This window comes from Anomaloglossus baeobatrachus, chromosome 1, assembly GCF_048569485.1.
Source record: "Anomaloglossus baeobatrachus isolate aAnoBae1 chromosome 1, aAnoBae1.hap1, whole genome shotgun sequence".
NCBI classification, from domain to species: Eukaryota; Metazoa; Chordata; class Amphibia; order Anura; family Aromobatidae; genus Anomaloglossus; species Anomaloglossus baeobatrachus.
Window position 1 is genome coordinate 358,645,813 of NC_134353.1, and position 20,535 is coordinate 358,666,347.

At 40.4% G+C, this 20,535-nt stretch overlaps 1 protein-coding gene across 1 annotated transcript in view; it reads left to right on the forward strand.

The window, feature by feature from the left end:
* The first annotated feature begins 857 nt into the window (after nt 1-857).
* The window catches only part of LOC142314091 (fibrillin-2-like), a 272,627-nt gene continuing 252,949 nt past the window's right edge, over nt 858-20,535 (forward strand). The window contains exon 1 of the mRNA XM_075352444.1: nt 858-1,027. Within this exon, the coding sequence (XP_075208559.1) occupies nt 858-1,027 (170 nt within the window). The remainder of the gene's footprint in view (nt 1,028-20,535) is intronic.

Here is a 20,535-nt window from a genome sequence, read left to right on the forward strand (position 1 = left end):
CTTAAGGTGGCTTTACACACTGCAACATCGCAAACGACATCGCTGTAACGTCACCGGTTTTGTGACGTAATAGCGACCTCCCCAGCGACATTGCAGTGTGTGAAACACATCAGCGACCTGGCCCCTGCTGGGAAGTTGCTTTGCTAATCGCTACAAATCATTCAGGACCATTCTTTGGTCCTTTGTTTCCCGCTGTGCAGCATGATCGCTAGAAAGTTTCAGTGTGTAAAGGGGACATTAGACTGTTGCAATTAAGATTAAAATCTTTGGTTACCTCATGGTGACATGACTGAGAAGTCATCAAAAGTCCTTAAACAAGCTTAACCTCAGAATAGGAGCACTGGGGTCCCTAAGAGAGTGGGGGCCCTGTGAAATTGTGCTATTTGACTCCCCTTAACATACTCCCTGACTGTAAGTAGGGCTTATTTTTGAAGTAGAGCTTATATGTCAAGCATACTTCAAAAATCCTGTAAAATCATGCTAGGGCTTATTTTTGGGGAAAAAAAACACAGTACTATTATTAATTTGGGTGTTGGAGCCTTCTGAGTTATACGTTAGAGAACATTACTGAATAAGTCTGACAATGTCTAGCTGTGTCATATATAAAGAGCCTACATCTGCTATAATCCAATAGTTTTTGCTATTGGTATTAAGATATTTTGGTTATGTGTATCTTAATTATCATAATTATAAAACCATAAAATGTCATTTTCTTTTGCAGCCTCTGCAGGAGTGCGACAGGACTGGAGATCTCTATGCTCAGGAATATCGTCAATCTTCCTTCATTAGAACAACAGTAACAAGCAATCAGGAAAAGTAATTAGGGAGATTGGACGAAACCTTCAACCCCTATCATCATGGGGGTGATATGGCTGGCCAAATTCATGCTGGGATGTACAGCACTGTGGTATGCAGAGCAAGCTCAGGGCCAGATGGAACTCGGTGACCAGCAAGTAGACCGGTTTGCCGTCTATGAAGATAGGCAAGCACTCAGGGTGAGGAGGAGAGGGCAAGACACATTAAGAGGGTATGTAATTTATATCATTTTTTCAGTATATAAGAATCTTCTTTGTTAGGCCACGTGCACACATTGAAAATTTGGGGATTTTTTGACCTAAGTATTTGCAGCCAAAACCAGGAGTGGGTAAAATATACAGAAGTGGGGCCTTGTTTCTATTCTACATTTTTTTTCTGATTGTTCCAATCCTGTTTTTGGATTACCAGTACTGAAGTTAAAAAAAACTCACCAAATACTCAAAAGTGCGTACGTGGCCTAACCCTGTACCTGAACAGTGACTGCTGTTAGCCCTTTCGGGATATCACAATATGATTCACTTACTGTTCTTAGTGTTTTTCTATCTTTAACTTCGTACTAAAATTCTGAATTAAAGTGCTGATTTTAATTAGACAAATGATGGTGGACAATGTAAAGTATGTTGGGCTTCCCGAATTTCACCAGTGACAGATGACTAAGAAACTGATGATTGGGCATGTTGGCTGTAAGCATAGTTGCTCCATTGTTCTGCTGTACTGTAGTTTTACTGTTGTCAGAAGCTTTTGGCAGTAGTCCCCTACATAGTAGGATAAAGGAAAGCGAGATTTTAATGTTTCATTCCAAATTTACTAATACAATATCTAAGGCTCTTTGCAGACATATATTGGGCATTTACTTCAGCCTTTCTGGTATTTTTGACAGAAAGAAGAGTGCAGTCTTTAAAGCTTTGACAAAAGTGACACACATTTGACAGACTCCATTAATGGGGCACAATGGGATTAAAGAGATTGTTCGACACTGAAAGAAAAAAAAAATATTCTTAGATTTTTTTTAAAACAATAAAAGTAGGCATACTTATCTTCCAGCACCTCCATGGATCCATCACAGGCCGTTGAAGAGAGCTTCGAAAGAGACTTGAGCACCAATGGAAAGCAAACATGCTAAATTCTATGATTAGCTGCATAGGTCAATTTACTAAAAGAGTGTGTCAGCATAGAAACATCTGATGACGCACTCTTTTAGTCATCTGACCGCTGCAGCTAATCACAGGCTTCAAGGGTACAATGACTTCTGAATGATTTAGGCATCACTTCAGACGTTGACAGTCTTCCAGACCGATCTGTGCTAAATGCACAGGGGTGTTGAAAAGTCACTATGTTTCTGATTATTGTTTTAAAAACATCAAAGCTTAAAAAAAATATTTTTTGTCAGAAAACCCCTTCAATCAGAAATTTAATAATAAATAACATACATTTATAAACTGTGGTTTATTTAATACCGTTTTATTGTCTCGTTACATGGCAACAACAATTGCAAACATGTAACAAAACTGTTATATAGCTGATCTATTGCTGGTTATTGTTTTCTTAATTTTTTTTTACTCCAAACACCATAGGGCAGAGGTCCCCAGAATTTCTGACTTTGAGAGCCTCATTTAGCACTGAGAGAGGGTCGTGATCCATATTTAGCTCCTGACCCTCACAATAGTTACATCCAGAGCCCCCATCACCAGTATAGTGACAGCCAAAGCTTTTCCACAGAAGTCACCACACCGTGGCAGTATGCCAAGATCCATGGGCTCAGTTCTTATGTGTGGGGCTACTCAGAAATGTCACCATCTGGAGACTGATCTTCATAGCTGTTTGCAAGATCTGGTGCAAATGAACCTAGCTGAAAGAGAGCCGCAAGTCACACAAGTCACAGGCTCGCGGGCCACATGTGCCCCCCAAGCTACAGGTTGGGGACCCCTGCCATTGAGTAAAGTTGACTAAATCAACAGATTTTAATGATATAGGCGCACCTTGTAAAATGTATAGAGGCCACTCTAGTCTCCCCCATTATTATCTTAATCTAAGAATCCATTCCTAATGTTGGCCCTTGAGATAAAGCCACTGCCAGATATGTCTGGCAGAGACTGAAGCCCTCCATATCCATGAGATGGCTGTTAGCGGAACAATGCTTGTGCATTCATTCGGCTAGCATCCATCTCGACCGTAAGAGAGAGGGCTGTCTCCGGATATATCTGGTGATGGCTTCTCTTAGGCAAAATTAAGGAATTATTAGTCTGAAATCAGACATTCGGATTCATATCTCCACTAACAATACATTGTTGAATGCCCCTATGGTTTTTAGAGTTTCGTCCACACCTGTTAATATCGATGCATTCGGATGAAATTAATCTTATGTGTTTAGGGGCTTTTACTCCCCACTTCCCATGCAAAAGATTTGCACACTCAGTAAAACCCAGTGTGCATGTGTAGGGGGCATTCGAGAGAGAAATTTATCATCCAGACAAGCTCATGTGAATAGCCACCTCTTTTGTTTGTAAATGTTGATAGTTATGGAGTTATTAGGGTTTCCAAATAAATACGAACATCTTCATCTAATATACATTGAAATTCAATCTACATCCAATTTCTAAATGGATATTTTTATGGTCAGGAAATGTTGGGCTGGTTTTATTTGCTGTGGGTGTTGTAATCAGCAGTTTTTCAAGCCTGAGGGAATTTTCGAGTTTGTGTAAATTAACTGCAGCTTTCTTCAATTCTAAAAGGAGAAAGAGCTACAGTTGTCTATTTTCTATTGCCCTTTCACACACTGTTTTGCTTTAATCATTTAGAAAATTTATCTTTCAGTTAGTTTAAGTAGGTTGTTAAATATACATTAATTTGACACCTCCGTATGGTACATAAAAACTTATGAAAGGCTGTTTGGTTGTGTCAAAGACTAATGGATATTTAAGAAGTCTAAGCAGTGGTAGACAGAGTGTATCTCATAAGAAGCAAAGGTGATGATCCCTGGTAATGACCGACGTCGGCCCATGAGCACTGCTCTAATGTCGTAGTGGTCAAGTCAACCGGGAGTTCCAGTTATAGGCTTTTAACTTTACTCCCTTCATCTACATTACTTTCATATATCCTTGTGATTAAACCTTGGAAAAACAAATATCAAATGTACTTATCAGATACAGGCTCATTTTTCAGAATAAGCCTGTAATTTACATATTTTACAGAATTGACTTATATTTGGTTACACATTTGGTAACCAAGTTTCTAACATAGTATGAGTGATTCTTAAGGAAATATAGGTTACAACTTGATCTCAAATTTTGTTTCAAAAGTATGATGGCTCTATAAATCAGCCAGACCGGGGCCCTATGACATCAGAGACTAAAGAAAGCAGTCAGGTCTGCACCTTTCTGAAGCCATGTCTGTTCTTTCTAGATTCCAACCCTAAAAAACCTTCACAAATGTATCAGATTTTTCCAGCCACGATGCCAAATGATTTCTATTCCATAAGCATGGTGATCCCCAGCGAGGTTGTTAAAACAGTACTGCTGTATGCAGTCATCACACCTGGAAACATTTACATGTGTATGAAATGTATCTGCTGTACATCAGGCCAGGGTGGAGCAGCGGGATGAAGTGGTCTATTTCTTTCAGTTCTTTTCAGAAGAAAGGCAGTTTTTTAGGAATTGTTTGCAGTTTCAGACATTAGTTTATACTTAATGAAAATATTGTCTCCATCGGTCTGACTCTACAGGATGGCTGTCTGCTCTGCAGCGACAAAGAAGGTATTGTTGAATATTCAATGTCAGTCCCAGAAGTAAAATATCAATGCTCTTGTTGTATTGGAACCAACCATTATCCTTCCAGAAGTATGTGTTGAAGTGGCATCAGTCTGGTACTTGGAATACATTAGGACAACCCCGTGCTAAGTCTTCTAAGGTCTTGTTCTGGAGTTGTCTTCTTTGAAAACACAGTGTATGCGCTGCAAAGAATCAAAAGTCTGCAGTTACATAGATTGACTGCAGATGTTTATTAGAAGACCAGTCAACCCCTTTTAATACTATATTCCTCAGTGTAAAATAAAAAATAACATATACCCTTGTTTCGTACCGGCACCGTTTCAGCAGTATTGGTGCCGATACTCCCAGGGTTCATAGGACATTGTTATAACGCATGAGCACAGCAGCCAATCAGTGGTCACTTATGGGCTGCATTGCGCACACTCCCTTTGGAAGAACCTTGGACATCCGAATCAAGTGTGAGAACTGCAGCCCAATTACTGGTCTCATTGGTCATGTGCCATAAGTGCAAATGCCACTGCCGAGGCCGATAACTACCCGTACTGGTTGTGTGAGTGATGCATGAAACGTCTTCTCTGCAGGATCAGTGGGGCCTACTGGAGAGGTGAAGGATTGTATCAGTAAATTATTTTAGCAAACTCCAGCCCTTAGACAAATTTGTAATCCCTGGACAACCTCTTTTAAGGTCCAGTCACACTAAGCAACTTACCAGCGATCCCAACAACGATAGGGATCGCTGGTAAGTTGCTAGGAGGTTGCTGGTGAGCTGTCACACTGCGACGCTCCAGCGATCCCACCAGCAACCTGACCTGGCAGGGATCGCTGGAGCGTGGCTACACGAGTTGCTGGTGAGCTCACCAGCAACCAGTGACCAGCCCCCAGTCTCCTAGTTACAGCACACATCAGGTTAATTAACCCGATGTGTGCTGCAGCTAAATGTGCACAGAGCAGGGAGCAGCGCACACTGAGCGCTGGCTCCTTGCTCTCCTAGTTACAGCACACATCGGGTTAATTGCCTGATGTGTGCTGCAGCTAAATGTGCACAGAGCAGGGAGCAGCGCACACTGCTTAGTGCTGGCTCCTTGCTCTCCTAGTTACAGCACACATCGGGTTAATTACCTGATGTGTGCTGCAGCTACATGTGCACAGAGCAGGAGCCGGCAGCACAGGCAGTGAGAGCGGAGGAGGCTGGTATCAAAGGTAAATATCGGGTAACCAAGGACAGGGCTTCTTGGTTACCCGATGTTTACATTAGTTACCAGCCTCAGCAGAAGCTGGCTCCCTGCTCACTGCACATTAGTTGTTGCTGTCTCGCTGTCACACACAGCGATCTGTGCTTCACAGCAGGACAGCAACAACTAAAAAATGGCCCAGGACATTCAGCAACAACCAACGACCTCACAGCAGGGGCCAGGTTGTTGCTGGATGTCACACACAGCAACATCGCTAGCAACGTCACAAAAGTTGTTCGTTACCAGCGATGTTGCTAGCGATGTTGCTTAGTGTGACGGGGCCTTAAGTCCCGCAGGTCTAGTGAAGCAAACATTGATTGGTATAGAGTAGAGAACCAAGGGACATCTGAGTGTTATGGCTGTAATATGGATGCTAAAATGAACCCATATTGCTGTCAACTGAAAGTGTCCTTAGTACCGTTTTTATTTTCTTTGTTTTTATTCTTTTTTTAAAGATACCATTCTGTTGCAGAGATTTGGGCCAATTTTTATGGTCTTTAAAAGAGGGTATTACTCACAGGATTATCCAACGGCCCATTTTTAGGCTGCTCTACATAAGTATCCTGTAAGTCACACCAGGAAAAATTAGCATAAAATAAAAAGGCCCTTATCTCTGGAACGGTATAGCAGATTTAAAATAGAAGTCTAATAGGGGATTAATCAGAGTAAAATAAGAACAAAAACTGCCCACTTTTGACCTAGTGACAGATTCCTTTTAACACTAGAACTACTGGACTCATGACACCTATATAGAAATATATAGTGCAAAGTAGTCAAAATGAATACCTCAGTAGTTCTAGTGTTAAATATGAAAAAAACACATTTTAAGTAGTTGAAGAAACTGTTGCAATAAATGCCTTGTTCTTTGTAAGATAATACTCACATCAGCTAATCTATGCGCTGCATATTTATCACCAGATGTGACAGAGTGTGACGATTTCCTCTTACTAGCCTCCAGACTATTGATATTCCTGTAATTGAGGCTTCTCCTGGTGCTGTCAGGCATGACCAGATACTTCTATCCTCTGATCATGGGTAAACCTGAGGGTATTTAAATTCCTACCCCTATACACGTGAAAGGGATAAAATTGTTTTGAAAATGCAATTATTCCAGCAATGTTTAGTTTTGTTAAAATTAAACTAATCAGAGGCATGCAATGTTAGCTCTGATGGGATGCAATCAAGAATACTTGATGTGAAAAGATTCTGTATATTTTGAATCATGTGACTATAACATTTTAATTAATACAAAGTACTTAGCGATTACCTTCATTTTGGGGAACATTATAAAAATGTGTTTGATTGAAAAGTGCACAAAATGTCAAAAGATAACACTTTAAAGTTCCCACTTCACATTAGGTTTTAGCTCCTTGGCTCCCAACTAGGCAAGATTTCCAAATGGGAATATACTTTTGGAGAATGAGGCTTTAAGTCAGAGACCAATAACTGAGGATCACTAACCAAAAAATGTATATGACCCTTTCAGTATATTCATGATGTTAGCCACAGACCAATTCATTTATGTCTCTCCAAAAAATCATTTGCCGGTGTGCCATAAAGGGCTCATTCTGACGTCCAATTTTTCTATGATCAAGAAAAATGGACCGATTTTTGGGGATCAGACTTTTTTAAGAGTTTGGTCCGAGTGGTATACGTTTTTCTCATACATGGCAAAAAAAAGGTTTCTCCACCTTCTCCATTCTGACAGTCCGTGAAGATCATACCAATCTTCGATGTCATCCGAGTGCGGTCCGATTTTTTCATGGACTCATAGACTTGCCTTGCCGATTTTGATTTAGTATTTGGATCAAATTTGGACATGTCTCCACGAGTTTCTGTAGACCAAACATTCTGACAGAAATCATAGAAATGTGAATGGCCCCATAGGTATGAATGTTATCCAGGAAAACCATGGATAGCACTTGTACTAAAAATCGGACATTTGACTGAGGCCTTATTGTGTGAAATATAGGAATGGATAAGCCCGTTATATCTAGTATAATAGGCACTTGTATGTTTTTAAGGTAGCAGTATTAACTGTGTCTCTGCTGCCATATGTGCTATGAAATCACTTCTAGAGGTTACTTTTTTTACTAGGAACTTTTGTAAATTCTCTAAAATGTATCTGGCCAGCTGAATTCATAGGAATCCAGTAAAGGAATACGGTAAGTATCCTGACATTATAAAGTATTATTTGATTTTGCAATAATGGAAGAATCTCAATGGTTGACACATTAGCATATGTGATCATATACAGTATAATTATATCCCAATCCATGGTAATTAATTTCACAAAAAGCCACCTTCCCAGTATAAATGCTATAAAGTGTTAACAGTAAATTTTCCTGTATGTAAACTCCAAATAACAAGGTGTTAACAGTTCATTTTACTGAGCCATGAATCCCTATAATATATGTGACATATTATAAGGAACCATGAGTGCATGACATTAGAGATAGTCTACAAAGGTTGTGATATTTGACCTCATCAGAAGTGTAGCTAATTAGGTATTTTCACTACACATTCGGTTTCCCAGCAAGTAATCACTAAGGACGAAAGTCATTGGAATGTGACCCATTCATGTAAGACAAGGCTATTAGTCAGTATGTTACAATACGGTGATCACATTGAAGAAAATGTAGTGTACATTAGAGGTTTAGGTGCCATTTTCACCTAGAATGGCACATATTATTATTTAGATTACTTATTGCCAACATAAATAGAGTTTGAACTCCCGTTTTAGAGGGACCTGTCAGCTTCACCAGGCCCCCAAGCCACCACTATGTATTTACTGAACCCCCATGACTAGTCACCCACTGATTAGCTCAGTTCTAAAATTGATTTTAGGCATATACAAAAAGTAATAAGCCATGAAAAAGGGACCAATGAATATATGGTGGTGATTTGGGGGGCTTGGGGAAGCTGGCAGGATCATTTCAAGATTGTTATAGGTCATCACATAAACAATTAGCCTAGATCCTAGTGTTTTTTAACCCCTTTTGAACCATTTATTTTTCTAAATTCAGCAGGTAATCCACTGTTGTTTTAAGGCCCATTTACACACAACGATATCGCTAACGAGATATCGTCGGGGTCACGGTGTTGGTGACACACATCCAGCCTCGTTAGCGATGTCGTCGTGTGTGACACCTTTTTGCGATCAGTAATGATCGCAAAAAGGTGTCAAATCATTCGTCGTGTACACGTTGTTCATTTTTAAAAAATCGTTCCTCGTTTGGGACGCAGGTTGTTTGTCGTTCCTGCGGCAGCACACATCGCTGTGTTACACCGCAGGAATGAGGAACAACATCGCACCTGAGGCCGCCAGAAATTAGGAAGAAAGGAAGTGGGCGGGATGTTCCGGACGCTTATCTCCGCCCCTCCGCTTCTATTGGGCGGCCGCTTAGTGACGCCACTGTGACGCCGAACGAACCTCCCCCTTAAAGGAGAGATTGTTCAGTGGCCACAGCGACATCGGTGAACAGGTAATTGGGTGTGACGCTGCCGTAGTGATATTGTTCGCTAAGGCAGCGATCACCCCGTGATGCGCCACTGACGTGGGCGGGTGCTATCGCTTGCGACATCGCTAGCGATGTCGCAGCATGTAAAGCCCGCTTTACTTAACAAACCATTCTGAATTTGTGCAGCACTTAAAGGAAACATGTCACAATAATTTTACTACCAAAAGTAGCACACAGACTGAACAGTTCATAGTGCATCAACTAAAATGATACCTGTCTTGTAGTAATCCAAAATGCCATGGCTGAGAAATTAAGCTTTGAGGCTACATGCAAATTAGCATGGAAGTGCTCCAGAGACATGATGCATTTCATGTATATTGAAATAACCCCAATGCACTTCCAAACTCATATGGCTTCAAATGCTGATTTGTGGTTTTGTATTGTAGCAGACTACTAAAAGGCAAATTGTTATCGTGACTAGGATATATACATTAGTTTTAGTAGCAAAATAGTCTTGACAAGTTCCGTTTAGGCTTTTTGCATGTGAGCATATTACAATTCCATTCAACTATATTATAGATTCCACAGGTTTTTCAAAGTTATAGGAAAGTTTGGCTGAAAACTCCAATCGGATGCTGACTGATGCAATGGACTCTCATATAATATTAGGAATAGTATTAATAAGGCATTTTAACAGTGTTGAAAAAAAGAACAATGTAGACTAGCGTCTAGTTTTCAAATTCACAACCTCAAATTTCTTCCAAGACTTCCTTGTCAGGCTTTATTTTATAAAATGTGCCACTGACCGGTGTTTACATTGTACCGGGCCCAGCTCCGTTCTCACTAGAATCTGCACATTCAGTAAATTATCAGAAATACCCTGTTTTACTTGGGCGCACAGATCAAAGACTTCTAAGAAACAGTGCAAAAGGCTGGAGTAGTATTCTTGAATTGATGTATTTATGTTAGGTTCCTACCTTCAAACATGAAACCATTTCCATCCGAATTGTTTTTCTGATGTGGTTGATCCTTCTGGTGCATTTCAGGGTTTCTGGCAAAGATTACTGTCTGACCAATCCATATAGTATTAGTTCAGACATATTTGTGAGAAAGCCTTGAAGTCTTAAAGTGTGAGTTTTCTAAAAAGCTATAGTACAGATTGCAAAAATTATACAGATTTACATTTCTTCCCAAGAGATAGTCAATCATTTTTTAGGGAAACGTTGCGGTATTCTTAGTGTAGTCTGAAGGAAAGTTGCATGACTGCCCAATCAGGGCCTATACTAGACATAACAAAGTATATATATTTTTTTTCCAGAAGGTACATTAAGATAGTGTATAACTTGGGGTTCAATCTAACGATACCTTATGACTTTTTATGTGTCAGCCAATTACTTTCCTCGTCTTCTGACAATTTTACACTATTTCAAGTGATTAAAACTGGTCTAGGTGTACATGAGAAAGTATTGATAAAGATAATTCTTGCTCTTGCTTAAAAGAGATAATGACTGGATTACATATTATTTAAATCAACTTTTTATGTTAATTGAGTTTAAAAAATTTCATTTTTATTACAGATGACAATCTGTATTAAAAAGAGAAACAGTATTCTTGAAATTTTCACAATTTTAGATATTTAGCGTCTAAAAGAGGACTAATTTTCACACTTGAAGCTTTTTTAGATTCCAACTTCCTGTTGTTTCAGGAAACAACACATGTACATAGCCAGAATGGTCAGACTCTGACCTTATCTTTTATACTGAAGTATCTAAAAAACCTGATTCAAAAAAAGGTAATTGTGAAGAAAGGAGGAAGCCGGGTAAGCTGAACTATCACCATCAGGATTGTGTGATACCAGCTGTGAATAGAAGTCTTACCTGTGATTATAACGTTATAGCCTTACTGAAAACATTTCCTGAAAGGATAGAAAGTATAAATCTATCCAGTGTGAAAATGTCAAGGTTACCAAATGGTTTTTAATAAAAATCATGATATGAAACAATCTTGATATAAACTGTAGATCATTTTCTGATGTTAGCTGCCCTATAATGCAGCATATTAGCTATTATCTTGTAAGATTTTCCAGCATTAAATGGATTTTCCAGAATTCTGATATTGATGACATATCCCACGGATAGGTTATCAAAATCAGAATGGTGGAGGTCCAACACCTGGCTGATTTGAAGTACCCAGCAGTAGCCACTATCATTGTGATGGAGCATTGGTGTTCCACGCTTTACATCATTTACCTCCGACCTCAGCTGGTGATTCAAACCGCTGATTGGTGGAAATGCCAGACCTTATTAATCTGATATTGATGACCTATACTTATTAGTATAATAGCATAATATTAGTACAATACTAATAACTCATGAATATGGGATGCAAAACCCTATTAATTACATCCTCAGGGAAACAGCTGATTTAAGGTAGTGATGTTGACTACACACAGTAAGGATTATGATGACTGTTTACATAATGTACTTGTAGTTGGTTTATATTAACAAAACTGTTTATTACTAAATGACATTGAGTATTTGCTGGCAATTCTTAAAAATTCTCCAAGTACCACAGAAAATGCTCAATGCTCTACATGTGGAAAATCCTAACCTAAATTTTTATTATATAACATTTTCTGCATATGAGATTCTTACTTAATTGTATCTGTATGTTTACTTGAATATCTCACCTCTTCCCATCTGCCACTCATCTGTCTCTAACCTCTTCTCTTGGCCTTTCACAGCTTACTAACTCTCTATCTACTCGACATTGCAGCATCGGCTTGCGATGTCGTAGTGTGCAAAGGGCCCCTTACTCTCCTCTCCCCCTCTCTGACCACAACCTTCTTCCTTTCTCTGCTGAGCGCTGTCTAACCACTCAGGAGATACCCTTTAACCACAGATGCAGAAATCTATGAGTCATTAATATGCAGCAACTTATCAACTTTCTATAGTAATTTTGGCTCCTCTTCTCCTTGCCCTCTTGTCCAGACTTAGCAGTGTCACATATAATAAGACATTGGAAAATGCTCTGGTTGAAACAACACCTGCTACACACAGAAGACCCAACACAGATGACGGCAACCCTGGCACATGATACAAACTTGTTTTCTCCAACCGTGCTCTAGGTTTGAGGAGCGTCAGTATAGAAAATCAGTTTTAGCAGAAAACTTCATGCACTTTAAGTTCATGCTTAAAATGTATAACTGCACTCTCCATTTGGCCAAACAAGCCTATTTCACCCCCATCATCACATCACTATCCGAAAATCTAAAACAAGCCTCTAAAAGTTTCTACTCCCTCCTGAGCCCTAAACTACAGGCTCCAGTCACCAACCTCAGTGCTGAAGATCTGGCCACTTAATACCAAGCAAAAGTCAACCATGTTCATCAAGAAATGTTCTCCCAATCTCCTCAAAACTTTCATGCCCTTCCCTCCTACACCTCAAGTTCACTTTCCACCTTTGATCCTGTCGCACAAGAAAAAGTTACCCGGCTCCTTGCTTTTTCTAAGCCTTACCATACAAGCTGCAACAATGACCCTATTCAATCACATCTCCTCTAGTCCCTCTCCCCGACTGTCATTGCCCACCTACCTAAAATATTTAACCTGTCGCTTTTTTCTGGTATATTTCCTTCCTAATTTAAAGATGTCATCCTAACCCCCTTAATAAAAAAAAACAGCTTTTCTCGTATGTGAAAATTAAAATAATGTTACATCTAACTGGACCGGTAGATGTGGGTTGTGTGTGTAATAGCCAGGTATTGTGTAGGACAAAATGTCCCTAGGTACACAAGTATGCAAAGGGTTACATAATAAGGCACACACTATATACAAAACATTATATAAATAGGCACAAGATGGCCAAATGAGTATGTATTAAAGTGATGATATACACATTTTCATACGTACAATAGCAGAATACAAATCGATATAAATGTGCACAATGTGAACAGATACATGGTAAACAAACGCCTTGTCTGTGTATATCAAGGGGGAATAGTGAATAATGTCCACTCATGTACAGTATGATGCAAAATATAGTCTGTTGCATGGAAGCTATCATATATTAGTGATACACATGGATTTCATTACAACTAAAGTGCATGAAGATACACTCACATGATAGTAATTAACATAGTGCTTATTGTGGAGAAAAAATTACATGGACGCATTCACATAACAGCAAGAGCTGATCAAAGGCTCAAATGCGAACTATCATAGACAGCAATGTGAACACTCAGAACATATGGATTAAGGCTGTACTATAGAGGAAACAGAACAAGTACCTGAGGAATAGAGGAGATGTGTGGCAACCACCCCGACACGTGTTTTGGCATACCTTCCTCAGGGTGAATGGTTTTATGTTTCCTAAACTCTTCTGAAACTGCCCTTACTAAAGTCTCTAATCATCTGTCAACAGCTAAATCTATTGGTCACTATCTCCAGATGATTCGTGTGGCTTTGTTTGCCACATTTGACACTGTGGATCACCAGCTCCTCCTCCTCCCTATGACCCACTCTATCGGCCTTCAGGACACCGCTCTCTTTTGGTTTTCCTCCTACCTCTCTGACCCCTCCTTCACTGTGTAATTTGCAAGCTCTTCTACTTATCTTATTCCCCTTAATGTTGAGTTCCTCAAGGCTCAGTCCTAGGCTCCCTGCTCTTCGGTCTATACACCACCACTGTTGGACAAACTATAAGTTCATTCGGTTTCCAGAACCATCTCTATGCTGATGAAACCCAATTATACACATCTCCTGATATTACCTTTACCTTAATACAAAATACCATAGGTTTTCTCTTCTTTGTCTCTAACATCATATCCTCTATCTATCTGAATACTGAATGTCTCCAAAACTGAACTTCTCATGTGTCCTGCCTCTACTAAAATACTTGCTCGATATTTCAAGTTCTTTCAAGGTTCAACCATAACTTCCAAGCAGCACACTCACTGTCTTGGGGTCATATTTGACAAAGAACTTTCTTTCATCTCCTATATAAAATCGCTCACTCGCTCATTTCACCTTCATCTTAAAGACATCTCTAGAATCTGTCCTTTTCTCCCCTTTGAAACTCTAAAAAAAACTCTTACTGATGCTTTTATTCATTGTTGTCTGAACTACTGTAATGCTTTATTGATTGGTCTCTCACTAATCAAACTTTCTCCTCTCCTATCAGTCCTGAATGCAGCAGCCTGGGTCGTATTTCTGTCCAGCCACTGCACAGATGCCTCCATCTTGTGCCAGTCATTGCACTGGCCACCCGTTTGCTACAAACACAGTATAAACTTATGGCTTTCAAGCACAAAGCTCTCCTCAGGTCTGCACAACCATACATCTCCTCCCTCACCTCTGTCTATTACCCTACCCATGCTCTTCATTCTACAACAGATCTAAGACTAACATCTTCCATAATCCAAAACTTTACAAAATGTATCTCATACTGCACCAGTTTTTTTGAATAAATTACCTCAGATGGTCCCTTTATTATCTAGCCCTCACATTTTTAAGTGTGCTCTAAAAACACATCTCTTTATATGGTTCTATCACCTCACTTCACTAATATAACTCTTCCCTGTTTCTCTTCCTAATTTTTCTTCAGAATCTGGTCCCTCCAGTCCATTTGTGTACACAATTTTCATGCACCAAATAGCACTTGCTAACTGTTCATAGATAGAGTCTAGCTGATGAGGGCGCCTGCAGCCTAATATCAAAACCCCCTATTTATTATAATGATGGCTGGACCATACATGACAAGCACATTTTACCTACTGTGCCCCCCCCCCCACCTTATTTCCTTATACATTGTAAGCTGGGACCGTCACTCCTCTTGTAACTGTTGAACTTTGTATTGTCTTTACTGCCTGTACATGTCCCCCTCAATTGTAAAGTGCTGTGGAATATGTTAGCACTTTATAAATAAAATTTATATTATTGTTCTTATCATCTATAACCATAGAATTAAAAATATAATAATCTCATGTATATTTTAAAGAAGTGCTTCCAGAATTATTTTGATTCCATAATCCTTTCTAAATATTTATGTAATGTAGTGTAGGTGTATTAAAATACTAACTGATCGAAATTTTATTTGTCTTCAAGCACCGTTCCGGCCCTCCTTTGGGTCATGTAAGCACTTCTTTGCTCTGTCAATAAAAACAGGGACTATTGTGACCACCTCCATCAGTGTAAACCTATGAAGACTCAATGCTACATAGGCTTAAGGCCCATTTACACACTGAGACTTTCTAGCGATCCCACCAGCGATCCCAACCTGGCCGGGATCGCTACAAAGTCTCTGGTGAGCTGTCAAACAGGCAAACCTGGCCAACGACGCAACAGCGATCCGGACCTGCAGAATGACCTAGCTAGTCTTTGGGGACGTTGTAAAGAAGCTTTTTGAAAGGGAAGTCGCTAACGAAGTCGCTATAAAGTCCTTTTACACACTGAGACTTTGCTGCACAGCGGGAAACAAAGGACCAAAGAATGGTCCTGAACAATTTGTAGCGATCAGCAACTTCACAGCAGGGGCCAGGTCGCTTATGTGTTTCACACACTGCAATGTCGCTGGGGAGGTCGCTATTGCGTCATAAAACCGGTGATGTTACAGCGATGTCGTTTGCGATGTTGCAGTGTGTAAAGCCACCTTTATATTATGAAAGCAACTTCTGGTCCACTACCTTTGTGTGATCCACAGGGTCTGATTTAAAATCACATGATTCAGAAGAGTAGTAGAGCAGTGTAGTACACTGAGAGAGACGTTAGTTGGTGAGCATTTTAATGCACCTATGCTACATCAAGAGGATTAATGTACAATATTTTTGTTGGGACTGCTTCTTTAGAAAAAACCATATACAATAGGACCAATTGAGTTCAATATACGCAAAACAAAAACCTCAATTTCAATTAAAATTAAACTTTTATTGATATATTTTAAAATTTAGACACTTATTAATAGTGAACACACAAAGGGTATAGATGTTGAAGGGGAGGAGCTAAATATATGGGGTCCCTATAGCACCCTATGGGACCTTGCTCCTACCTACCAACGGAGGGTATGACGCCGTAACTGTTTTGGCGCAGCCGTTCCACGTCGGCTCACCCTCTAGTTGCCCTGGATAGTTAGTGAATTAAAATAGTAATTACACTACGGATGGCCATACAATAGTACTAGAATGTATTAAGTACAAAGTGCTCATGTAATCACACTGTCTGATAGATAACAGCTTCCCATCAGGAAAACCAGGACAAAAAAATCTTATAGAGCAGAAAAAAAGGGGTATAGATAACCCCACAGGGAAGAAAAGAATGGTTACTTCCCTTTTAGCAGCATGCTCTGTATCGCCTCTACGCGTTTCCCTTTTCCATGATATAAGGATCTTCAGGAGGCTGGAGGATTGCAGTTATCAGATGTGAATGTAGGAGTAATCCATGGCTGTGTGCCATGTTAATGTAGATTGTGTATTATGTACTATGTAACAATCTATCAGACAGTGTGATTATATGAGCACTTTGTTGTACCATGTACTAATTTGTACCGAATCATGTACTATGGACTAATTTTTCTGCAGAAGCCCACTTATATTGGGGCTTAATATTTGATTTTTTTGTCCTGGTTTTCCTGATGGGAAGCTGTTATCTATCAGACAGTGTGATTACATGAGCACTTTGTACTTAATACATTCTAGTACTATTGTATGGCCATCCGTAGTGTAATTACTATTTTAATTCACAAACTATCCAGGGCAACTAGAGGGTGAGCCGACATGGAACGGGGGTGCCCAAAACAGTTACGGCGTCATACCCTCCGTTGGTAGGTAGGAGCAAGGTCCCATAGGGTGCTATAGGGACCCCATATATTTAGCTCCTCCCCTTCATCATCTATGCCCTTTGTGTGTTCACTATTAATGGGTGTCTAAATTTTAAAATATATCAATAAAAGTTTAATTTTAATTGAAATTGAGGTTTTTGTTTTGCAGATTGCTTCTTTAATAATAAAAAAAATTGTACCTTATGGTTTTTTCCATTATTCAAATTTTGTTGGGTTTTCAACATAAGATCTTGGATCTATCAGTAGATTAATCATTGCATTAATCATAAACATAAACACAACCAACTCACAATATGCCCCTGTAACTTATCGTCTCCCTGGCGAAACCTTAACCTGATGCATTTCTATCGGAGAGGGGGCTGTTGCCCCTCAAAGGAAATCAAGCTCAATATGGACCTGAAAAACAAGACATGACAGACAAAGTGGGGGGAGGGGGAGTGCAAGGGGGGGTAGAGGGAAGGGGGTAGTAACGGTGGAAACAGAAGATTCCCATCCGAATTTATCCGAAGCTAAGAGGTAGTAAATTGGGTCTAGGGAATGATCCGCAGCAACTTAGGTCGTTCAACCTGCTTCCTGGAGCCATGCAAGGAATTCCAGGGACTCCCTTTACATAATCCAGAATGTGCCGATTTGTTGACCTATCACCTCCTCCTTTCTGTATATCATGTTGAGTTCCGAAACTAGTTCTGCTCACAAGGGGGTCTCCCTCCATTTCCAGTACCTAGGCATTATGCTTCTCGCCGCTGTCAGAATGTGCCATGCCATACCTTTTTTAAATCCTGAGATAGAGCCCCTCCCAAGTGAGTACTTTACGTTTTTTATAATGTCTTCCACTGTGTTTCAGCTGTAGGGAAACCCAGCAGCAAGTATTGATTTTCCCTGCAGCAATACTACAGGAGAAATGAAGAACTACATGCTTCCAATTTAAATCAATAAGTAGTCTGTCCATATAGCCCATAGACATGGAGAATCCTCCAAAGACTGAGAACCCTTTCTAGAGACTTTCCATTAACATCTATTAAACAAGAAAACCTAAAAATAGGGTAATGTCGGAGATTTTATGTGGTGTAACCTATGATGGACAGAAGCAGAAATACATCTATTCCAACTGTGGATCCTGCATCAAGCACAGTCCTTTCTCACTTTGAACAGCCATAAAACTGGACATAAAGTGAGATCTGTGTAAAAAAACAAAACCTTCCCCTCCCCAAAAAATTGAATGGTTGTTGAAATAATGTTTGTAAGTTGTAAAGACTATGGGTTTTCATGGCTGGCATATACTCAATAGATTACATAAGTGTCTGGTGTTAAAGTGTCATTTCGCTATTTTATTGGCCTTCATTTCAGCAAGACAACAATTAGTGCACATATTTAGAATCCTTGTATGCTTGCACCAGTCTGCAATTACACTGTGCATTCAAGCATTCAGACATTTTTTGGCACTCTTTGCCATTTGTTTGTTGTGTCTTTCTTCACCATGGGGTAATAGAAAGGACATGCCAGCTGAAATCACTTACTTTCTTCCATGGAATTTTCCTCCAACTTAGCTTTCCAAATGTATTTATAAATGTTGGTCATGTTGCTTATTATGAACCACGTGGTCTGTGGTAGATACCACACCACCATGGCAGAGACAAAAAGAAGAAAACAAATACAAAGTAAAGAGTTTGTGACACCAGGGTGCACTCAATTTACCGCTGTTTCCTCGCAGTGTGGTGTTATGTGTTGCACTCCGAATAGTCCAGAAAACAAGGACGCCAGTGGATCAGTACAAAACAACACATTTACTTATTGTAAGTTTACATAGGTACATCTCTAGATGAATGATGCTCACACACAGGCTGTATTCCTATTCAGCACTCACAGTTACTTTCCATGGAAGTCATGTGGTTATAAATAAGATGCAGTGATTCCTTACCTTCTCTTTCTTCTGGTATGCACAATCCTTACCACACAATTATCTGCAGCTTAGCCTCTGGGTTCTAATATTATACTCAGGAGCTATGGCTGCTCCCTTACCTTCCCCCTCAGCTTCTCCAGAATGGTTCACACAGAGACAAAATGTCTCCGCTCCTTCCCTGCTAAGCCCAGAGTTATGGTCATGTGGTTCTACCAGGTGACAAGCATGCCATATGTCCAAAGCAGGCCTGTTTTCTTAAAGGAAACCTGTCACCGATTTTTTGGCATATAAGCTGCGGCCACCACCACGGGCTCTTATATACAGCATTCTAACATGCTGTATATAAGAGCCCAGGCCGCTGTGAGAACTTAAAAAACACTTTATAATACTTAACTAACGGACACGCGGTTGGCCATATAGGCATCTCCATTGTCCGGTGCCGGTGCCGCCTCTTTCGGCCATCTTCATCCTCTTTCTGAAGCCTGTGTGCATGAGGCGTCCTACATCATACACACTCGCCGGTCCTGCGCAGGCTCAGGACCTGAATGTCGGCGAGTGTGGATGACGTCGGACGCGTCATGCACCCCGGCTACAGAAGAAGGAGGACGAAGATGGCCAAAAGAGGCGACGCCGGCACCGGACAATGGAAACACCCATATGGCCAACCACGCGACCGTTTGGTAAGTATTATAAAGTATTATTATAAGTATTATAAAGTGTTTTTTATGTTCTCACAGCGGCCTGGGCTCATATATACAGCATGTTAGAATGCTGTATATAAGAGCCCGGTGGTGGTGGCCGCAGCTTATACACCAAGAAAGTGGTGACAGGTTCCCTTTAATCCTTACCAACCTCCTACTGTAATAGCAGAACATAACAGGCACATTGCGCATATATCAACCACCATTGGGGTTATAAAATGTCAAAATACAAAAAGGGCATCTAAATCTTGCGTTAACTCCTAGGCCGCCATAAATTGGATTCACATTCATCTACATAAGCACACAAACTACTAGTGAGTCTAAAGGCTGCTTTATACGCAGTGACATCGTTAGTGATGTCGCTAGCGATAGCACTCCCCTATCGTTTGTGCGCCACAAGCAAATCGCTGCCCACATTTGCCGTTACGCGTCACACATACTTACTTCCTAACAACGTCGCTGTGGCCGCCGAACAACCTCTTTTTTAAGGGAGTGGTTTGTTCGGCGTCACAGTGACGTCACTCAGCGGGCCACCAATAGAACCGGAGGGGTGGAGAGCAGCCACATGAACGTCACTCCCACCTCGTTGCCGGAGCACGCAGGTACGTTGTTGTTTGTCGTTCCTGGGGTGTCACACGTAGCGATGTGTGCTGCCTCAAGAACGACGAACAACCTGCGTCCTGAATGAGCAACAATATTTTGAAAATGAACGACGTGTCAACAATCAACGATTTGGTGAGTATTTCTGATCATTAGCAGTCGCTCGTAGCTGTCACACGCAACAACGAACGTCACCGGATGTGCGTCACGAATTCCGTGACCCCG